The sequence below is a fragment of the Barbus barbus genome (assembly GCF_936440315.1).
Source record: "Barbus barbus genome assembly, chromosome: 39".
Lineage (NCBI taxonomy): Eukaryota > Metazoa > Chordata > Actinopteri > Cypriniformes > Cyprinidae > Barbus > Barbus barbus.
In genome coordinates, this window is record NC_136717.1 from 23636990 (window position 1) to 23660992 (window position 24003).

At 37.3% G+C, this 24003-nt stretch overlaps 2 protein-coding genes across 3 annotated transcripts in view; both read right to left on the minus strand.

Annotated features, from left to right (window-relative positions):
- The window catches only part of ahcyl2b (adenosylhomocysteinase like 2b), a 31697-nt gene extending 14572 nt beyond the window's left edge, over nucleotides 1-17125 (minus strand). The window contains exon 1 of the mRNA XM_079398694.1: nucleotides 16792-17125. Coding sequence (XP_079254820.1) covers nucleotides 16792-17097 — 306 coding nt within the window. The 5' untranslated portion in view covers nucleotides 17098-17125. The remainder of the gene's footprint in view (nucleotides 1-16791) is intronic.
- Nucleotides 17126-17661: 536 nt separating this feature from the next.
- tmem209 (transmembrane protein 209) lies at nucleotides 17662-23172 on the minus strand. 2 transcript variants are annotated; one of them, XM_079398696.1, is made up of 15 exons: nucleotides 22942-23172; nucleotides 22538-22705; nucleotides 22401-22459; nucleotides 22192-22323; nucleotides 21022-21242; nucleotides 20734-20938; nucleotides 20463-20638; nucleotides 20308-20379; nucleotides 19778-19874; nucleotides 19572-19697; nucleotides 19364-19461; nucleotides 19122-19236; nucleotides 18731-18828; nucleotides 18581-18654; nucleotides 17662-18417 (listed from the first exon to the last, which is right to left on the minus strand). In XM_079398696.1, exons 2-15 carry the CDS (start codon nucleotides 22672-22674, stop codon nucleotides 18363-18365), a joined length of 1665 nt encoding a protein of 554 aa, XP_079254822.1. In that variant the 5' UTR covers nucleotides 22675-22705; nucleotides 22942-23172; the 3' UTR covers nucleotides 17662-18362. The 2 variants fall into 2 exon arrangements, with proteins under 2 accessions (XP_079254822.1, XP_079254821.1); XM_079398695.1 differs by having other exon boundaries at nucleotides 23077-23154.
- Nucleotides 23173-24003: the final 831 nt, after the last annotated feature.

Sequence of the window (24003 nt, forward strand, 5' to 3'; positions counted from 1 at the left end):
ATTGTTTAGAGGCTGGAACGATTCTTGTCGGAGTTGGCAAAACGTGCATGAGTGTTTGTGTGTGTGGAGGCTTTTAGAAGTGGTGGTTTAGGAGGTGATTACTGCGTCTCATGCTCAAGATAATGAAACATGCCAAGGACACATATTCACACACTGCCACCACTGGCCCTGACAAAGGGCTCTTTGTGTTTTTCTGGTCTTAGAATATACAAGCAGAAAGGGACAGATCGGAAATACCAGAGGGATAATTACTCTGGCATGTTCTTGAGTTCTTTAACCTCACCTTTATGATAAACATCAGCGTCTTGGTCCCAGGTTTAGCTTGTTGATTATCAACTGGTGACCTTTAACAAGTAAAATGTGCCAAGACTTAAACACTTCAACACATCGTCAAGCACACAAATTGCTGATGTTTTACGAAGGTCCAATCTTGAAATCAATGCTAATGAGCAGGAGGTCCTCCTGTAAGAATTTGGTGGTCCACATCTCCTGTGAACTCCTTTGTGAAATGTTTCACAATGAGGTGTGGTTTGAAAAGTTTTTCCCAGTATGACTTCATACCTTTCCCATGGACCTGGATCACGCAAAACTTTATCTAGGGAGTTGAGAAAGTCAAATATTTGAGAACTATTGTCAGTCTTTTGTGGATCTGTTCATTTTGCCGATGTAATTTGCACAACAAAACAGACTAATACACTTAAAGCCGTAATGTAGCTCAAACAGTAGAGCATGACGTCAAGGTCATGAGTTTCATTCCCAGGGAACTGAAAACAATGTTTACCTTGAATGAAATTTAACTCGCTTTGTATAAAAGTGTCTGCCAAATGCATACATATAAATTTCATGCCGCACATTTATTTTAAGGCCAGAAACATGTATGCAAATACAGATGCAAATGCTTGGCCAGCATTGTAAATGTGCGGTCTTAAACTAAACGTGTTACTTTTAAATATTTGTGGCATTAAACCAAATGTGATGCACAGCAGTTTGCTATAAACAAGTAACCAACAAGATTAGTTATGTAGTAGAACTGAAAGATTTAAATGTCTACAAAAGATGGTTTAGTTTATGTATTCCTGTAGCTAAAGCATGGGATTAGCAGTGCCAAGGTCATGGGTTCAATTCCCAGGAAATGCATAAACAATTATACGAGTATTATACGAGTACCCTGAGTGCAATGTAAGCAACTTTGGATAAAAGCATCTGCCAAACGCATAAATATAAATGTTAATGCCTGCTACTGCGCCGCATGTCGCAACTGGCATTGCATTATACTGTTGTCCTAGTTAGTAGACAGTCTTTTTAAGACACTGCACGTGTACTAAAACGTACTGACTTCACAGAGTTCAGAGAAGGATTTGTGGTTTTGTATTACATTCGTTGCTATCAGACACTTTCTACATCATCTAAGTTCACTGTAAAGGCAGCAAGTTCATTTAGAGGAAAAAAACAAATGGAAATTCCTTAGGTTTTATTCATATCTTTAAAAAAAAAAGTAGTCTAAAAAACTTATGCAATATAAAAAGGTCATTAGCCAAATTAAAAAGACGAGGATAATCAGGTACTGAAACAAAGCATTTTGTGCTATTATGCCCTCTTTTTAAATGACGCAGAACATTTTGCCAAAAGAGAGTGAGGTATTTTAATCTTTCAAAAGGTAATATGAATGGATTTATGTATTAAACAAGAGGCAAAAAGCTCCATTTCTGAGAATGACACAAAGGCCGTATATTACCGGAGGAGAGATTCAGGCCGCATGAGCAGCACTTCCATGAAAAAAAGATCACTTATGTAAGAAAGACAGAAAGAACTAGAGAAAGAGAGAGATGCTCACATCAAGTTAACGGTACATTTCAGTGACACTGCTGAGAGCTGATGATTAAAGAACAGAGCTGGGGAAACGCTCATATTTCCTGCGAACGGATGTCCAAGTGTTCACAGTCACAGCTCTACAATGTTTTTCACGTTGAGAGCTTCCGCAATGAACGTAAACACAGCCGTGCTGCAGGGTGCTGATGACTTCATCGGTCATTCGTTGAAACGCTGAATCACTTTTCTAATGAACTGAACTGAACCGTTATTCAAGGATAATCATTAGACTGCAGCTTTGTTCAAAACTCCAGTGAGCCATCTGCCAAGATGACATTAACCATCCTTCATAAGAAAATGTAAGCATTACAAAAAATACTTACAGTGTAAAGATCTAAAGTGTGTATATACAGTATATTTATATATATCCAAGCTGAATGGTAGTGTAGACAGTAAAGCAGCTTTCTAAGGTTTGGCACAAAGCTGACGAATGGCACACTCAACACTATGGCACAATATCAATTAGTTTCCTTCCACATTAATATACATCACAGTAAAAAAAATATCTACAGCATATAACAGAGATATTAAACACTCAGTATAATAGTTTCCTCAACTACTGTGTGTTATCTTACTGCTCTATACATTATGGATGCATGCTAATTTAGAAGCAAACAAAAACTGAATAATGAATATAAAGTGACAGCTTACACCGTCAGTTCCCATCCTGTTGAAGTGTGGAGGCACTAAAGAGCCAAAATAGAAGGTGGCTCATCCAAGACCCCAGCTTTTAGATTCCTGTTACAATGATGAAATCATGGCTGGTGTGCCAGGGCTTTTCTTTATTTAGACTGCTGTGGTACAAGTTGGTAATTGCACTGGCATTATGGTGGCACAGGGCAGCAGCATTTTGTAATGCTTTTATTTACTTGAGACGAGACTTGAGTTTAGGCCTACATTAATAAGTGCAGTTAGTATAGATCTCCTAGACTTGAAACACAGAACTCTCTGCAGGGTAGAGCTGCAAACAACGGTTCAAAAAGCTCCTATCATCACGCTGAGCTCTGAGACAATAAACAAGGACACTTGTAATGGAAATTTCATGAGATATGATAGTCTGGAATTTACTCCAGGACAAAAGGTTGCACATGCGCACATAATCTTACATAATCACAGTACGAAACAAGGACATTTACCACCGGGGATGTCAGAACCGATGTATAGATGGGCTTGTTCTTTGCAGGAACGCATGTCAACAGGAGAGAAGTGGAGAATAACTGTACAAGATAAGAACAAAAATATTTCCTCCAGACAGCAAATGACAGAACCATACAAAAACTGTAGGCCAAACAGCAGAAAACATACTTGTAGCCGCCCTGACATTCTTCACTTCTGAGCACACAACAGTAGTGGAGTGACTTGAGTGTCAAAAATCAAACATTTTCCTGCAGAAAGGAGCTCTCCTGAGAAAAACATGATTTTTTTTTTCTCACCCCCTGAGCTTTTCATTACAGGGCAGCAGCAACGTCAGCCTGAGGTCCTGAACATCTCTAGAGAATCATAAAATTTGTTCTCTGTGGAAAGATGTGCATAAAGAGATTCACAAGTCCTGTGTAGCACCTGCATCGAGTGGTACAGCATAAGGCTGAGCTACAGAATTCATTATAACAGTTTTACAGGCTGAAAAACTGTACTGAAAGATGTGTGCCTGGACGCAATGTAAATCACTTTTAGCCTAGTCTTCAAAATGCATGAAGGTAATAATATAAAAGTGCGTTGCTGAATTTTATATCACAATTCTGACTTTTTCCTCAGAGAATTCTGAGTTTATATCTCGCAATTTTAACTTTTTTCTCAGAGTTGACTGATGACAATATACAGTGAAAATTATTTTTTGGGTCATGAATTCCAAGACGTAGGCTAGAATCTGTGATTCTGAAGTACAGTGAATATCATCTCCGGTGCGGTGACTGACTGCCACACATTCACCTCAAAACATTAGATTCAGATTCAGCCAGAGGACATCCCACGCAAGCAAAATAATTCTGCAAGTAATTGCAATTCCAGGTTTTCAAACAGAGATGGCGACATAGAGGCAAAACGTACGGACTGCAGCTTTAACTAACTAAACTAATATTTGCTGCCGTCATGCACCACTGCATCATAAAAAATATCTTAGTAACTTAAGGCAACTGAACTTTTGCATATGCTTAAATTGTTAAGAGCCTAATACCATTGCTGTGACACACGGATCTGCGAGCCTGCTTTCTTACTGTAGGGCAGTTTACAATTTCATAGGCTGTTTTCATCCTGGCATTTTCACAAGCTTTACAAGCCATAAAGTGACTCCCATAGCAACTACACTTTACAGTCAGAACAGACAGGGTTTGGGGTATGGCGGGTAGTGTGGGTAATGTGATACAACACAGCGGCCCGCTTTGACTAATGACGGCACCAGAAATGAGAGAGCCTGGTGCAACAGACACCAAGGATCATCTCAGGGCACTTAACTGGAGAAAGAGCTTTTGCGACACCCATTCCCTCAGATAGTAAATCAGACAAATTAGCTCTAGGCTAAAGTCAAAAAGCTCTTGGGAATCTTCTTCCACATAAACATTTTAATTTAATGCATAGGCTTAACAGAAGGTATACAGAGAATATCCATAATTAAAATGGCCGATCTAACACTAGCAATCGTGTGGCAAAGAACACTGGAAGGTATGACATGTAATTTGCTTCCTGCTCGGATGACGGATCATATTGTGGGACATGTGTGCTCAGGTGTTCGGCATCCAACACGTAACGTACCTGACAGATTTCATTACCATTTCTTGAAATTCAGCCCTTCCTTTTTTCTTCGTATTCTTCAGCCACAAAATAATAGGATTGTATTCCTACAAGGCCAATATATCACTGGGCTTGGCAAGGAGTTTGACCTTTCCTACAATGAAGTGTTGAAAAGCACTCAAGCAGTGCAAAGCATCTGAACTTTGATGTGGATTTTTCCACTCTGAAGAACAGAGGTTAGCCGTAGTTGAATGCTCTGTTAGGACTTTGCCAGTATCGGTAAACACAAGTCAGTCTAAAGGATTTTAATGGAAATTTACAGAGTAGTATAGTAGTCTAACTCATCGTAAAGTAGTTTTCTTGCTCTCTGCTTCAAAGTTCATGACTAATACACAAAACCGCCATGATTTCATCATATCAAAAGCATGAACAAGAGTTCATTCTGTTTAATAAATGTCATACTCTGCACTTGTTCTGTGAATGTATAAAAGTAATCCACCTACGAAGAGAGCTCAGCTGCAAAGGGTTAGAGGGCGGTCAGCTACCCCATGGCCAATTCAGATTCTTTCTGGAGGAGCCATTCGATACCACGTCCCGCTATTAACAAAAGCTTTCTGAGACAAGCACCTCGGGAGGCTTCAGCTGTACTAGAGGAGCAAAAAAAAAATGCAGAAATGCAGAAATGTCAATATCAGCCTACAAGATGTGTTGTTCTCATGCCCTCTGCTATAGACGAGGTTCTTAAACACACAGTGAAAGTTGAGGTTGCAATTGCAAGCCAAAAAAAATGCGGTTGTGAACACACCCTGACAGACATGCTAGGGTAATAAAAATGTGGGGACCAAAAGATTTTTAGAACAGATTCTCAATTGCTTCAAAATATTTAACTTTTGGAACGGGGAATGGTGGGGGAACTAGAGATGCATGGATATTAAACTTTGAACCGATACCGATGATAAATTGATAGTCATGGTTGATATGCGGAACAATGACACAATTTTGTCTAAATACATTAAAAATAAAAGACTGAAAAAGGTTTTAAAATGCTACAAGTGAATTTAGGATTCACAATTATACAATTACAACGTACAGTTTGAAAATTTTATATTTGCTGAAGGTTACATTCAACAATGTAATTTAACCGTTACCAGTTATGTAAAGGTAAATATGGAAACTGAGATATAATGTATAAAAATAAACACCCAAATCAGCATATTAGAATTTCTGAAGGATCATGTGACACTGAAGACTGGCATAATGATGCTGAAAACTCAGCTTTGCTATCAAAAGTAATAAAAAATATATGTTATTTTAAAAATATTTCACAATATCACTGTAACGTATTTTTGATTAAATAAATGCAGCCTTGATGAGCATAAGAGACTTAATTTCAAACTTTTGACCTGTAGTAAATTACATTTAATTTGTTGATATGAATAATATATAATGTGATAATAACGGCCGATAACCTCTATGGTACCGACATATCTAGGCCTATATTCTCATGGATGTTGGAGAACTAGTTAACCCTTTTGACCAATTAGTTTGATATTATAATTTTATGTGGAAATTAGACTGCAATAACAGAGTCTACTGGAACACCAATGTAGATCATGAAAAGAAACTATATCAAAAGCACAGACTGGCCAGTTGAAGGGCTCGTATTCAGACGCAGCCCTTTGGACTTTAACTGAAGCAGTCGCTCTCTCTGAGTGTTCTTCCACCAGTATGAACCTGTTCCTGCAAGCCCACTCTGGAAATTTCCCTGTTCCACGGGCAGTGACGAGCGGCAATCATTGTCTAGAGGTCCTTGGATAAAAAGCTTCTATTTATGTGCCAGATGGTGTTCTTCTGACTAAGCACAAACAGAAAAAGAGTGTGATGTTCTCTCCGTTCTCTTCGTATTTGGGTTTAATGCAGACTGCCAGCATGTTCTTTCACAGTGTGCTTATTCTGAAGAGATGACGGGGAAAGAAGAAAATCATCCCACATATTCTAAAATGAGAATAAATTTCACTGCTGTGGGCTCTAGAGGCAAGGAAATGGGTACAGCAGACTAAAAATAGTTATTATTTAGCAAGTAGTTGTTGCATCCAGTTCATTTCTAGTCTTGAAATCACATTTATCTGTAGCAGAAATCTAAACCTAAACAAATCTTATAAAAGGTGAGCAGATGTTATTTATTTACTACATTGAAAATTAGCCTTCATGGCACTATGACAGTCCTTCAAAACATCTGGAAACTGGATGTCTAAACTCATGCCAAGAGGTCAAGGCCTGGCCAGTAATTCAGCCACTGCTGGTCATTCTAAACAACTCAATCTGGATAAAACATGTTACTCCAATGACAGCCATTCAAAATGAGCATGTATTCTGAGAAAATATTTTTAAAGCTTATTTTGCTATAGTACAGTATAAAAGTTATCTGATGCCAACAGCAAGAATGGCAGATTTCAAATCAAATACTTCCAGCTGTGCACCAGCCAAGCAACAGCCATTGAAATTAATGGGAACGCTAGCTTTCTCCAGTCATTATAGACCTCCCTTGTAACAATGTAAGTTTGGGTTTTCTCAGTGGCACACATTATCTGTTCTCCCTGAATCTGATATTATTGCAGAAGTACAGTCCTGCTGGCCAAACACAATGTATAACACGATATTTAACTATACACACACCATTCTCCTATTGTCATCTGTTATGCATGGATAAAGACCAAAACAAAGAAACAAGCATGAGATAACATCTGCATGTCTCCTGTCTTCAACAACAACCATGAATACAATAAATAATGGTCCCCTAGACTACCATCAGCAACCGCCACCTATCTGACTTCACTCCGACCGGGAACGGGAAACAGTTTGATTTTGGTGGACACCAACACAGATGTACGAATCCACTCTGAGCTTGTTACGTATTCTGCTTATCCTGTTAAACTTATCCTAAATCGAGTGCATCATTAACTACAGCAGGTGCAGGAAAAACAATGTTCCAAGACTTACTTGCCATGCATGATATTGCAATATTATAATGGACTAAAATGATTTATTGAATCTATGCAGTCACTATTGTGATTATCAGGCATAACACACGATAATGGAAATACAAATGTGCAAAAAGGGAATGTACAAGGTCTTTTAAAGTCTAAACTTATAATCAGGATAAGTTTAGGGACCATTTTAAATCACATTCACGGGTAATTTTAAGATTAAACAAATAACAATTGTAGTTTAACAGTGACTTATAGTATCACCAGTATTACAGCTATTAAATATTTTCAGCTAATGCTCAAAGCTCTCAGTGTATCAGGGCCTCCGCCTCGCTAATTTTGGCTTGAGAGCAGATGGCTGCTGCCTTTTTAGAATCATCAATGTGTCTGACGCTCAATCATTCCTGTTGCTCCACATAAGGAACAAATAGCAGTTCAGGATTTAGAGATGTAAGAGAGAGAGAGAAGAAAATGAGAAGGATCTTATTACTCAAGCCAGTTACTGATTCCTAATTCATAAGAGGCCAGCGAGACTGACTTCAAAGAGAACAAGATGACCCTGAGAAGGCCTCAACTCCTCTATAGCAACATCAAAAATAAAAATGTTATGAGATGTACGTAACAGAGGTGCTTAATAATTTTGTCGCTAATGTTTGCGCAAGCATGCATTTCATTCAGATCCATCCGTTGCATTATCTAATCTCATTCTCTGAGGAAGAGCGCATCCAATCTGCAGTGAAGCAGAAGAGGAAGAAACCTCATTCAGTTTTACGTTGGCCAGTGGAGCTACTGGGCAAGATGAGCTTGAAAGCGCAGCAAGACCCTGAAGCAGGAACACTAGGAAAGCAGCACCCTGCTGCACTGATATATCGACTCTTGGCATTTGAGCAGTACATGCAACAATTACAGTCTTCGGCATTTGATGCACACAAAAAAACGGGCTTGATGCAATGACTGGCAAGAGGAGAACCAAATGTCATGGTTTAGCATTTGCAGCATTAAGCTTATTACCTGTACGCTGAGTCAGAAGGCCAAGAAAATCTCATTGCAGTTTTTCCCATGATGCACTGCTGACACATTTCCTGGGAATAGGGAGGGTCCAGAATAAAGGATGACACCACGCCCAGCGATGTTCATCCTGACCAAATGAACAATCAACTAATCAATCGGCCCACAAATTTAGCTCAGAAGTAATGTTCTGGGTCATTGGCTGATTGAAGTCAATGAAGCCAAACGCTCTGAAAGCATGAACACTCTGCAATCAGAATGACCGCGCTGTCCCGAGCCGTCCGATCAGAAATGTTCAGTACCAAAAGTGTGACCTCCTTAAAGAGGAGTAGCAAGCCACAGCAACACTGAAGTATTTTCAACCCCGCACCAGATCAGAGGCATCAAATACAGTAACTGTGCTCCACTTCTTTGATCTGCAGAGGTGGTTGCGGTCCGAAAGAAAACGATGGACTGCAATTTAGGAATACGTACCCACTACAAAATAAGTCTAGGGTATACTGAAATTGTAGGTTTGTGTGGACAGACTGCTGCAAATAGATATTTTACTCAACCAAATATGCAATTAAGAACACTACACTTTGCCATAAAGGTCATTTTTAGGTTTGCCTCATTTCTGGCTCACTTTTAAATTATTAAGAGACAGAACCGTTTGTCTGTGCTTTTGACGTCCATTTACTTCAATTCAAATGTGGGAGACTGAAAACACAAGTTGAAGCTTAAAGAAGTCTTCCAATGCGTATCAAGTAAAACCACAGTGCAAGACATTTGGCTAATATATGATAATGATTTTTCTGAATTTCAAGAATGCACAAAAATGCCAAAGTTGTGTAGGGGCAGAAGAAATTTTACAAGCTCTACACTCTTAAAAACACAGGTTCTATATAGGCATCTATGGTTCCATGCAGAACCCCTAACATCCGAAAACCTTCCATTCCACAAAAATTCTTTATAGTGAAAAAAGGTTGCTTTTTTTTAAAACACAAGATAAAAATGGTTCTTTTAAGAACTCAATATAAAAAAATATTAAAAATAAAAATTGATGCTGGAAATTGTAGGTTATCTTCAGATTATCTTCAAGTCAAGTTGAGCTTTATTGTCATTCTGCTACATGTGGGGGACATACAGTGGAACGAAATGTCGTGCCTCGCAGGACCACGGTGCTACATAAATACAGACATACAACAATGAAGTAAAAAACACTATAAACCTATACACTACTAACCTACTGACAGATTTAACTATAAGTATACTATATATAAGTATTTACCATATACAAACTAAAAGAATAAAGGATAAAAAATACAAACTACACGAATGCTTCACATAAATATTTACCCTATACAAACTCAAAAATAGAAGATAAAAAATACAAACTGGTAAATTCAACACAATGTTGAGAAGTTTGAGGTGAGTCAGACAACTATAATCAAGGTAACGGTCACAATCAAGCCAAGCATTCCAGCAGCTGTGGTCTGAGGGTTGTATTTTGGTAGAAAGGAAAAGGAAGAGAAAAGAGAAACCCTTTTGTGAGAGTCTTTTGTGATGCAGCAGTTTTTGAACACAATGAAGGTTCTTTGTGAGGGGCTGCTGCAGGGGTCTAGGGTGCATTCCTTAGCCGTGGATCCTGCATGTGTGTCCATTCCACGGTTAAATAATTGAAAAACCTGAGACCTCAATACCATACAAATGGCATCAGAAATCATCTACTTAATTTCCAGCAGCATAAATCAATCGAACCGTCACTTGTGAACAGAAAGCCAATTTGGTCAATGGAAAAGCTTTTGTTAATTCATTCAGTAGCACATTCCTGGCTAACGCCTGACCGGTGGCTTAATCTTTCACTTGCACAATTGATGCGAATTCACTCCTTCGTTCAACAGTGCTGCAAATCCGAATTTATTCAGTGAGCAAATGTATAAACCAACGGGATTAAAATGTTCTTAAACGATTGTATTTCCCAATCTCTCTAAAGCAAAGCTTAACGTATAATGTTGAGCAAAGCGAGAGAATAAATAACCAACTGCCATGTACACAGCTTGGACCTGGTGTTCCTGTATCCTACGACCAGCCGTACAATCCGACAACAGCTGGCAGCCTCCAACAGATTTGCCTTCATGATGCCTACTTTGACTCTGCTAGCACATCTATTATAAAGCTTATTTGTGAAAAAGCACGACAAGCAAGTCAGAGATCCAATCCAGCGGCTTATCAAGCCCCGGTACAGAAACTGCCATCTCTTGCACAGGTTTGATGGGAAATAGAAGCAACATATGGCAGCACATCTCCAAAAGCACAGTCTGAGAGACTAAAACAAAAATGCTTTTAAGCCCAAAAAAAGAACAGGAGAGAGTCATAAAAATGGAATTCACAGTTTAACCCAGAATGTCATGGAATCTGGCAAATTTGAAACCCAAAGGTCTCAATCAAAACCTGTCAGAATCTTGAAAAAAGATCTTGATTTTAAGTTGATCTTAAGAAATAGTGACAAATATATTACTATTGTACAGTGAAATGTACTTTTCAAAAGTATATTTCAAAGTAACATTTCAAAATAATAATAAATTCTTATTAAAATTTAAAATGTAAGAAATATCACAGTTTTTATTCCACTTTTATTTTAACAATAAACCTCTGTTCTGCAACACTTTGCCAAAAAAGGCAACGGTTACATTTTCATTTAATTACATTTTAACTGATTAATTAAATTAATGATTTCCATTTCATTACCACTATTTTTGATAGAAAATTTGTATGAAATCATAAACCTAAAAAACAGACAACAGAATAAAATGGAAAACTGAATTTAGGAAAAAATAAAACAGATTTCTTAGGGCCCTAAAAATTTATTTTTTGTTAAACGTTTAATAAACTGCGAAAGTATAAATGTCATCGTTTCAATTAATTAGACTTCAATTTGTTTTGTTTTTTACTTCTGAGAATTCTAATCTGAAAAATTTAAATGGAAAAAACAGAATCCAGAAAAATTCTATTGGGATTTGGGAAAATATTAAAATGGAACTCAAGGAAAAATAAAAAGATTTCATAGGGCCACAAAATAGTTTTTTTTAATGTTTAAAATATTGTGAAATTGTATACATTTCATTATTTCAATTAGACATGCTTTTTGACTACTGAAATCTAATCCAACCATTAAAACTGAATGGAAAAAATAAAACAGATTTCATATGGTCCTAGGTAATACAGCTGGAGAAAGAGGTCTGTCGCACATCTTCTCGACAGAAACAGCATCAAGCTGGGACATTTGTGTTTGTTTGGTCGACTCGCTCTCACCGTTGCCTCCGCAATACACAGAGTCATTAAGGCACTCGAGAAGACTCTGGGTGATTTCAGGTGAACGAGTCCTGCTGCGGTGTGGTTACGGCTGCCTGAGGGACGGAGAGATCTCAGCTGTGCCCTTTAAAGTGTTGAAGTGCACCATTAGGGTTGCTGCCAAGGACACAGAGTCATGGATGAGTGTTTGAGAGGAAGAGAAGATGATTCGGTGAGTGCACTGTTCTCAGTACAAAACGTGCAGTTCAATTCAATGCATCACTCCCTCAAAGCTTCAGTCTCCATGACCACCTGATAGCACGTCTAGTTCAGTTTAATCACATGTGTGTGGTCCTCTTTCTTAAGCTCTTAAGACAATAAGTGGTATGAACAGAATCCGACCTTCCCCGAAGTATGCCATCATTCACACATGAACCCCTTACAAGTACAGATATACACTGGCAGGTTCAACGTATAGGTCAGTCTCTCTGGTACCGTTCCACCATTAGTCAAAGTCTCAAAACTTCACACCATGGTGAGAAATATTTTCCTGTCAACTGCTCGCTGAAATCTTAGCAGACGTCATGTGAGCAACGAGGAACTTGGTGCAGAGCAAACTGGAATGGAGACACAAACAAAAATCACAGCATGTACCGATTTCAAAGGAAAAATTTCTAAGCACTCCCGAAAGAGACATGGAGGAGTAAGCATGGTTAGTTTGTGTGAACGGTGGTTGTCGATCTGACATTCATCTGTTGATTTATGCATCTACATGTTGAATGAAGCAGAGCTACAATGCATTATTTAGGATTGCTAGTTGACTTCAATCTCTCTCTGAGTTTTAGTCAGACTGAAGTGTTTAAATGCCATTGTAAAAAGAGTAATTATTACTGTAGTCCAATTGAAAATATACTTAAGTAAACAATCTTGGTAAAATTACAACTAGTATTATTTTAATATTTATACATATTTAAAATAAGCCTTTATTTTTATTTCATTTTAGTTTTAGTAAGTTTAGTACTTCAAACTCCACAACTGACTGCCAGTGTTATTTTAGTACTATTTATACTATTATAATATTGATATTTAAAATTTTCCTTTATTTTCAGTTTACATTTCGAGTAGGCCTAATTATGTTATGTGCTTTTGTTTGTTTTTTTCTTTCTATTTAGCTTTAATTTAGTTTAGTTTTTGATTTTAATAAGTTTAATACTTTAATTTATAACTTTATTTTAGTTAGTTGGCAAGGCAGGGTTTCTAATTTATTTGAACTTTTAAAGTTAATGTAAATGACTCACCGTGTTTACACAACTTACTACCAGTGTTATTATTTATTTACTATTATAATATTAATGAAGAGTTTATATGTATTTATTTTCAGTTATCGTTTTAAGTTTAGTCATTTTATTATGTGTTTTTGCTATTTGTGTTAGCTTTTGTTTATATTTAGCTTTAATTTATTTTTATTTTAGTACATTTAGTACTTAAACTTTTCATTGTTAGATAAGTTGCAAGGCATCATTTCCATTTTATACACACACACGGGAAAAAAATTATTTTCATTTTAAATCATTTTGTATGTTTGCCCACTGACAAAGAAATGATCAGTCTATCATTTTAATGGTAGGTTTATTTGAACAGTGAATGACAGAATAACAACAACAACAAAAAAAATCCAGAAAAACGCATTTCAAAAAAGCTATTTGACTCATTAACATGCAAATCAATTTATAAGTATTTGATCCCCTATCAGTCAGCAAGATCTCTGGCTCTCAGGTGTCTTTTATACAGGTAAAGAGCTGAGATTAGGAGCACTCTCTTAAAGGGAGCACTCCTAATCTCAGTTTGTTACCTGTAGAAAAGACACCTGTCCACAGAAGCAATCAATCAATCAGATTCCAAACTCTCCACCATGGCCAAGACCAAAGAGCTGCCCAAGGATGTCAGGGACAAGATTATAGACCTACACAAGGATGGAATGAGCTACAAGACCATCGCCAAGCAGCTTGGTGAGAAGGAGACAACAGTTGGTCACTTGCATACATGCATACATATACATACATATATACACACATTTTTAAAGTTAAAAATAACAACACTGCTTACTACAGCTGTTACATTTTAGTTGTAGAAACTAACAGCAGCTGCTCGCCACAAGCCCCATCCTGACCACTAAATATACGATAAACATGAGGCCTACTTTCTGTGAAAAGCACAGGTCAACTGGGAAATTGTCTACATTTACATTGCTCTAAAAACAACGTTTTCTTATCTTATTCTGAATATTATCACCTACCTCTAACACTTATTTCGGCTGCATTATTGGTTCATATTATTAACGAACACTATATAATAAAAAACTGGAACATTACCCACATTGTAACATAAGCAATAGTCACGTACAGGGCTTCCCCCAAATTATCTGCATCACGTCATAAGCCTGTTAGGTCTAAGCATCCTGGGAACCTAAGCTTAGTGACAGAACATCAAAACAGTGGTATGCACAAAGCTCACGCCTGATGCCAAACAGCAGTGTGAACACGTCTATCAGCAGCATGCTTCCTCTCTACACCCTCAAATCCAGTGGTGCGAATGTTCACTGAGGTCACAGAAATCCTTAGTCAAACTACAGGCCATTTTCACCGATGTGATGAGATGGACAGGCCTGGATCTGAGATCCCGCTGCGGGACATGTCACTGCCCCCCTCCTCCTCTTTACAGAAGCAACAGTGGCGTGATGTAACACTTTTACTACAGAGGAACAGTAAGCATGCTTTATGGGTGGTTAAAAGACTTTTTTTCTTAAAAATGGGGCAGATAAGGTCAGTGCAATGAAAGCATCGCACCAGCAACTTCAGGATAGATATAAAAGAGTGGCTGTGCTAAAAGGATTTCTGGGACGTCACCAAACCCACTACAGATCATCCCTAAACCCACTATGGTTAATCATCTGTCCTTGTCCACAGAAAAGGGCCAGAGTTTGACAGCTAAGAACGTAGCCTGTTGATATTCAGCAGATATAGTTCACACTTAGAAGCATCGTTATTATTGTGAACTAAAATTAAGACCATAAAAAAATGTCACTTGAAAAAAAAAAATAATAATATATATATATATATATATATATATATAAACACATTATTTCAGCATGCCGGAAAGAATACACTTCTGATAACTAAAACAAAAATGAATAGACATATTTAAAACAAAAACTAATAAAAATGACAAATGGCACAGCAAAATTATTAAATGTTTAACTAAAATTCAAAGGAAAACAAAATATAAAAAAATAAAAATTTAACAAAATTAATAAAAACTATATTAGGATCTAAATAACAATAAAATACCCTATGCACTTGGCCTTAAAAAAATTATATACACACACACATATACACACACACACATATATATATATATATATATATATATATATATATATATATATATATATATATATATATATATATATATATAAACAGAAAACTAAAAGAACTAAAATAAAAATAATCTCTATGTGGATTAAATAATTCAAATAGTAATAATAATAAAAATGATAATAAAATAATAACTGTACATAATGTGTTTTTTCCAAGACCAAACCATGCACTAGTGCTTGAAAAAAAATTGTGTCAAAGAATAAATATACAATGCAATATCCAAATGTCATGTTATGGCTCATTCCGCATTAAATCCTTAACAACAATAAAAGTAAATTTCTATATCAAAAACTTTTATCCTTGAACTGTACACAATCTGTTTTGTCAGCTAAGATAATGCAGATATTCTTTTATTGATAAGAGATTCACTGAGAACAGTCTGTATTAGGTCCTTCTGAGGAACAGTCCAACCAGATAAGTGTCAGACGCTCTGTGTACCTAATCAACCCCCGGCCACACAAAGATAACAGAGAGACGCGTCACCGTCTTGCCAGAGTGTTATCCACACCGACACATAATAGAAGTGTGATATTTGTCAAGTTATATTAAGCGGCACAAAAGTCTGTTTCCTCATATAAAATCTGGCAATGCTTTTGAATAGGAAACACAAATGACATTTATTTCAGAAAGTCAAATGGCAGGGTTTCAAATGACCACATCATCAATCAGGACACACGGACAAAGCATAATAACAGAGAACTGGAAAAATACACAAACAATCAGCCACAACCATTGCATTCTCACCAAACAACCTGTATATACTCAAACAAAACATTTCTCTCCTTTGAAAGTGAAAAGCAAAACTGGATATTTATACTTACAAGCAGAGGAAGTATAGACTTGTGTTTTAATAATGCAATAAGAGAATGAAAAATTTTAATACTGCAATATCAACTCACAATTGTTTACAATTTTTGTAGGCTTCTCACACCGCTTTTTATCTTGAAGATCACATCACAAATTGTTCATTGACACTGGACCACAACACACTTCAATAAAATAAAATAAAACACTCGGGTTACTTAACATTAAACTCATAAACAACAACATCAAACACTATTGCGCAACTCTAGCACAATCAAACAATCCCATAAAAGTGCAACAGAATTGCAAACATGCATCTGCTTATCTAAAGCATAACGTAGCGTGCGCATCAATTAATGTTTAAAGTTATTATAAAAGTGTTACAATTTGAAGCAGGTGAAACTGTGTGTTTTGACTCGGATAAACGCCACGACACGCGCACTGCGGGTCTCTTTCAATCACTCACGCGCTCGAAATCAACGTCATCCGACCAACAACTAAAAACGTGAAATCACTCGGTAGCTCTGTCACCGATCATCCCGACAGCTGCTGGTAAACAGACCTGAATTTACAGCTGTTACGCTACAGGTTTGATAGGCCAGGAATCATCGCCGCACAATAACACGCGAGAGCGGATGTCTCCGTCACAGATTTCACGGATCTCGCCACAATCAGTCCAACGTTACCTTTTTCATTCGCGGTGCCTCGGCCACGGTGCCATCGTAGTTGACGAACGCCTCGCCGCCGTTCTGCTGCGGATCCGGCCGCTTCAGCGCGGACGCCTGCGGCATCTTCACGGGGTTCGGAGCGGTGGTCACCGGGCTCGACTCCACCGCCGCGGCCGCTGCTGACGACGAACTCGAGTTATTTTCACTCTTCTTCTTCTCCTCTGCCTTCGGAGTCAGCGGAGATATGGCGGGGGAAGCGTCTTTACCGACCACGTCTTTTAATTCGACCTCGGCCATTTTCGCTGCCACAGCCTGGACTGACATAGCTGCGAACCGCACGGTGCTTTTTTTCCAACACAGAGAACCGACACACGAACGGATACGATGACACGAGCGCAAAGCACCATGGGACATGCAGTTCACGTTACCAGAGCGTCTATTACGTATCATGTTGCGCGTGGTTAATAATAGCAAACGGTAGTATTAATAATGTTAATATTTTTCCCCATTTATTCACTAAATATAACTTCACAAAAAGTACTGTGGCTGGTAATACAATGGTACAGGCAACAGATAAAACCATAGTACCGAATACTTACCATAGGTAAGTATTATTTATTATTCAGTTTGACCACTGTAAAATATGAAGAAATTAAAATATGAAAGACTTCTTAAACATTTCTTATATTCTCTCAGACCTTGTGCATAAACAGAAATCAATTTAAAATTAGCATTCTAGGAAATTTAGGTTTTAGTTCCGGCGAAGCTGTTATAAAAGCTTTTATAAGCTATAAAAATAACATGTATTTTCTTACCATTTATAACCATTTGTAGGTGTGCAGCGCTGCCATCCAGTGGTTAACACTGGGGATAGAGTTCAAGAGTTTTGAGTAAAAAACAATGCTGGGAATTTATTCATTTGAAAACCAGACAAAATTGGAAGCTCATTCCATTTCAAGTTTCACTTCAGACACAATATAAAATACAAACAACATAAACATTTCTTGTCGAATATGTAATTTGGCATTCAAGATCAGGATCATCAGTCATCCCAGCTCTTCTGTATATTGTCAAAATAACAAAAAGCCCGTCACTGAGAGCAAGTAAATAAACATTACACCAAATAGTTTTTAAAAAAAAGTAAATACGACTTATGCTTGTTCATAGTTGCATGTCATTACAAGTGCATGAAGAAAAACTACCAGTAACTGCTTTGTAATTGATAAAAAAAATCATAACCCCTGCAGCGTCCACCCATCCAAACTAACCATAAAGAATTTACATTCATGTATAACTACATTGTTTTTCGTTTATGATAAATACAAAAAATGTCTACAAAAACCAATGGAACAAGATCCATTTTGACACCGTTTCAAGTCATAAATATCTCAGTGTTGAAATTTAAAACATTTTCCTCCGCTAAAATGACTTTCTGTGCTTTGTCTGTATTTGCATTAAGGTTGCAAGTAATGCAACAGTACAATGCATCCCAAAAACATGCAACATCATCACAAGAATGTAAAGGTAAAAAAAATCTGTCTTTATCACATCCCAAGGCTTGTGCAGTGTTTTCCTATTAACATGACATCTCAGTCCCCGAAGATCCAGAGTACATTCACTCCTGAAAGACCCAGATTCACTCTCCTGGTACAAAAATATGAGGGGGAAAAGGTTTCATCTATTTTGTACTTCAACATAACACATACTTTCAAGATCCAAAGAGCAAACCAAAAATAGAAACTGCTTTTCTAGCAACAAAATTCCTCGAAACCAAGCAAATCACATAATATGATAAATCTACACTCACCCCAGCATGCCAGACTCCTTGGTTTTGATAATGTAGAGGAACATCAGGATGGTATGAAACAAGTTATTTCTGCCCTGTGAAAACACAAATCAAGCACGAGTCACAGAAAAGTTACTCCGCTGTAATTATAGTTGGAGAGTATGTTCTTACCTTAGGCAAGCTATAGATGTGGCCCTGGTAGATGAGCTGGTAATGAGGAGGGTTTGTGCTACTTTGATGAATGCAAAACAGGTTCTCATTGGACACATCTGTTAGAAATTCACACATAATTGAATCATAGATAAAACAGGCAGTATAAAAAGGGGTTATAGTTAAAACATAAAAAATATACACATTCAATTAGTTGCCAAGGTAAAATTCCACATTTCCATTTTGTTTAGCTTGATTTAACTAAAATAAAAAAATAATAATAAAAATCAACAAAAACTAATAAGAATGTCAAAAGCATGTAAAAAAATTTAAAATATAAAATCTCAAAAACTAATAGTATCTCAATTACGCTAAAATAACACTGGTATTGCAACACATTGTCTATGCATACCTGGTTTATCTGGTGTCTGTATAAAATGCTGAGATGTAAAGGTTTTTCCGTCTGGATATTTAGGATGCGGAGGGAGCCGGGAGTCCAGGTATGTACACAGCACATGCATCAGGATCTGTGTTCGTCATAGTGTTTGTGTCAATGTAGAGCAAACATAAATGCAATGCATCAATGATATTTGTATTGATTTCCTCTAATCTGCAATGCATTGGTAATATGGCATCAAAATGCTGCAAACACACCGCAGAGTCTGTCGGAATGTCTGTTTCCCATTTCCGGTTTTTGAGATCTCCTCCTCCATTCCAGCGGAAAGAGCTCATGCAGCCGCTATGGGCTAATTCTGCAAGAGATAGAAACAAACACACAGTAGCATCATCGCTGTTCATGATATAGAACCATGGTAAGTCTAAATATTTATTATGCTTAATCCCAGTTGTGTATTCTGCTCACCCTTGATTCTCTCCATGAGATACTCCTGGTTTGGTGTGACATCTAGATACTGTACGATAGTATTGAGGGTGGGGATTGCAGAAGCTTTGACCACAGCAGCTTGTTTGAGACTGCTGATGCTGGCCTCTTCATGAAACAAGGGCAACAGAAGTGAGACATAATGGAAACTTTTACAGCTAAATATCTTTGGCAGAAAAGATGATTACCTCCGATCTGGAGCTCCGGGCAACCTATCCTCCTGAGCTGACTGTTGACTGAGTCGATCTCTCTGACCAGATGAACTAGAATGGTGTCATTGATCCACTGGAATAGTAAAGTGAAAAAGATTGATGTTTTCTTAAAATAAATATTAAATTAAATAAAAAATTAAAATAACTTATATGAATAATAATATTAATGATAATTAAATAATACATATTTAATTCTTTGTTATTATTTTTAGTATTAAATAGTTAAAGAATAAATAATTTAATACTAAAACAAAATAATAAATATAAAATGATAATAAAATAAACAATGTATAATAACAATTTAATACATTATAATAGTAATTTAATTATTATTGTTAATTTAATAAATAATAGAGTAAATTATTAAGAAAGAATAAATACTAAATAAGCAAAAAATATTAATAGTGCTTAAATTCCTTATTACTATTATTAATAAAGAATACAAACTACTAAAATTAAAATATTATCTAAATACATACAAAAAACAAAACAAATAATGGACTCACATTTCTCAGTTTTGCAGTCCAGCTGTCGATACTATCCGTCACCACACGACTCGTCGTGATTCTTGCCCAGACCTGTAATAAATTGGAAAATCTCTTTACTGATCGCTCTCTTTACTAAAGATGATTTGATATCTTGCTGTTGATTTGATCCTCACCTCTTCCGCAGCTTGTTTAGAGCCCAGCTCTGTGTCGTCTTTATGGGCAGACGGTGCCTGTGAACGACAGGCCGGCTGATACTGAAACTTCCTCAGGCTCTGTGCGTAATCTCCCACTGAACGACTGTAGTTCCAGAATGATGGACTGTGTCTTGGAGATGTTGACTCTGGACTCCCTAAATAAAAAAAGATTGCAAAGAAAATGTGGTAGGCCACTGCTTAGTACAGCCACAATTTGATTCACAACTTTATGTCCAAGCAGGTCTCTTACCCAATTGACTGCGGTGGCTTTTCTCGTCCTCTGTACGTAAAAACTTCTCCAAAGTCTTCAGGTCATCGATGTAGTCCTCCTTACCTCCGGGCGAATTAAAGACTGATGGGGATGTGCGGTACCGAGCGCGGAGACTGGTGCCTTCTGCCGGTCCGAGGTTGCTTGGGTACGGAGAAGAACTTGGAGATGGACTATAGTTCAACACCTGCAGACATAAATAGCAGTGGGTGTGTGAACAGAATGAAATACCAAAAATACAATTCCATTTCGCATTTCAAAGTACTCAACCTTGCCGAATGCCATGGAGGGTGAAAAGGGTCCTCCTGCTGAAGAAGGGGTGCTCAGAGGTGGACTGAACCCAGACACACAGCTGGGGGAAAACTTGGGGCTGGTGCTTGAGGGTCGCGCAGGACTAAAACTGAGTACATTCTGTCCCTGCAGGGGAGACGACTGCACTGAGACCGGAGCTTCCTTCTTTTCTTGTTTCTGAGGTGGAGAGGCTTGAATCCCTGTGAACACAGCATATTTTTAAAGCAAACCTGATTAATTCATACATACATTAAATTTATTTATTGTGGAGTATCACAAAAACGTAATTTCATGATACTCATTTTATATTATTATATTTACGTTAATGATTATGGTTGTTGACAGTAAAAGTACTCCTAAATGTATCATTTTTTTGTGAGAAAGTACGCCATAATCAAGCAAAACGGCTACTATTTTTGTAATCAGCACCCCGAAATTAGTAAGAAACAAGTATTGAATTTCATTCAGCAATTATGATACAGGGCAGTGTAAATGTGTTGTGGTGCAAGCAATGGTCTTCTCAATAAAGTAAATTTCAGATGTTACAGATGTCAGTTCCAGATGTTAAAATAAGACTTTATTGTACAAAGCAACAAAGCCGAGATGACAGTCACCACATCTAAGTCTCTGTCCATCCAGGCACACATACTTATAGCTTGTTCTTATCCATCTTTTTTAACCAAAAATTGGTAATCTGTGTGTTTTTTTTTTTTTATTGGTTTCACTTGTCTTATTCACTAATCACTACAATTAATTAATGGTCCACCTGGACCATTTTTAATGGTGGAATCTGGCCAGATCGGCCATTTTTAAAATAACATTTATTTCACTCTCTCCTATTGGTTGGAAGTGTTCACACTGGACATACAAAGTTGTTTGTGTTGTACCCATCATATTGTGGAAATCACACAAAGTTCATTGGTTCACTTAAGTTCATTGGTACAATGAATCCAATGGAAAGCACCGGCACTGCCCAATGAAGGAATAATCATCATATTGATCAGTGTATTGGTTACTTTTATAACCATATGCCATATTTTTGAGTAAAATAACAATATTGTATGCCAAAATTGTCTTTGTCTTGAGAGATAGCATTGTGTGTGATTGTTTTTACCCAAAAGACTTCATTCCAGATGCCAACTAACTCACCTGAGCCCTTGAGTCCAAGAAGTCGATGTTGTCCTGGACTGACTGTGATCGTGGATGGGGCCATAGTGTACTTGAAATACTTCCAGAAGTCAAAAAGAGCATTGAGACTGAACAGGGAAGCCAGGGCAAGCTCTGTCCAACAAAACCAGTCAGATGAAAAGCAACCTAGTAGATCACTGACACACGTTGAGCTCTTATTATACACTTACCAATATACCAGATGGGCCAGTAGGTTATGTTGTAGTATCTGCTAAGAAGCTTCCCAGACCTAAAAGACAAGGTAACTTGGTTACTTGTGGTTCAGAAGACACACATTAGGGATTATTAGGGGCATGTCTGAACTCACATCTCAGTATAGATCATCCCAGCCAGAGACATATTCAGCACGGCCCATGCCAGGACAACCTGCCGTGCCTGTTCCTCCTTCCTCAGCTTTATGGTCTTGTCGATGAGGAAGGTCATGCCTTCCTTTGATGGTGTCATATCTGCACTTTATCCTCTACCAAACCATAAGCTTTCATAATAAAACAAAGTATAAACAGACAATACCAGCAGCCACATAAATTATTCCAAAGAATGTGAACGGCTCCAGTAAAACTGCAAAACTTTTGTGTCTAAAGAGAGTAAAACTATACAATACTCAGTTGTCACTTTGCCAGTTTATTAGTATTATAATCCAAATTAGCCAGATGTAATGTTCAGTTACACTATATGAGGCTTTCATGCAATGTGCACTTGAGAAACACTTACATAGCCACCTCTACACTGAGACAGCTGGAAAACTCGCACGCCAATTAATAAAACACTAAAGGATATATTGGCTTTTAGGGGTAAAACGCTTATAAACTCTACACAAATTCACTTAAAACGTGATTTGATACATACTTCCCTTGCATTAGCCCTCCACGAGCACGGTAAAGTACGAGGTGTGAAGGCAGACACACTAAAGAACATCCACAGAGTGAATGGAGCAGCATTGTCGAATTGCGTTTCAAAATAAAAGTATCTCACGTAGGAACCATATAGGATAAACATCCCTAAACTAAGAAAATAATATTAAGTATTATCGTTAATAGCTGTCCCCGACCTGCAGATGTGAAGTTTTATTCATTTCGTGATGATTGAGATGATCAAAAAAATGGTATGTATGGACTCTCAAAATTGTCATGGTGCAACTGGTTTTATTTGTATGAATTAAATCAATCATGTTGTTTAAAATAATTTAAAAAATTAATTTTAATCGTTTAAAATACGACATAAATAATTACATGATGTTTGAGGCCGCCTGATATAATCCCAAGAGATTCTCGCTGCAGCCTGTAGCACCATGACGTACTGGATCAGATCCAATATGTAGTGGATGTTTTACGCGCATGCGCTGTATAGGTCTCGAATAAATTCATATTTTTATTTACATTTAATCATTTTGCAGACGCTTTTATCCAAAGCGACTTAGTCTAAGTGAAGTCTAACAGTACATGTAACAATTAAGGGTTTTTGATCTACATTACAGCACGCGATGACCTACATTACATTACAATGTAAAAACTTTAATGTCTAAATTCATCCACGATGTTTATGTCTTTACTGGCGACTTCAAAGTTTTTTTTTTTCTTTTTCATTTCATATGTTATCGCCAGGATGCCCACATCAGTGCTGTATCCATTATTATAAGGATACAATAAGCACTGTAACATGATATGAAGAGTTTATTTGCATATTGGATCTGATCCAGTGCTGATCGTGCTACAGGCTGCCCTGCAACCCATCTTCTAATCACCAGGGGTCAGCAAGAAACTGTTCTTCAACTCA

Bases quoted from the DNA above. Each gene is read 5' to 3' on its own strand.
- tmem209 (XM_079398696.1), bottom strand. From the start codon at position 22,674: ATGACACCATCAAAGGAAGGCATGACCTTCCTCATCGACAAGACCATA. The intron at 19,875-20,307 runs GTGAGTCCATTA...TTACTATTCCAG, and splicing joins GGACTGCAAAACTGAGAAAT to TGGATCAATGACACCATTCT. The intron at 18,418-18,580 runs GTGAGTGTAGAT...TTTTTGTACCAG, and splicing joins AAGGAGTCTGGCATGCTGGG to GAGAGTGAATCTGGGTCTTT.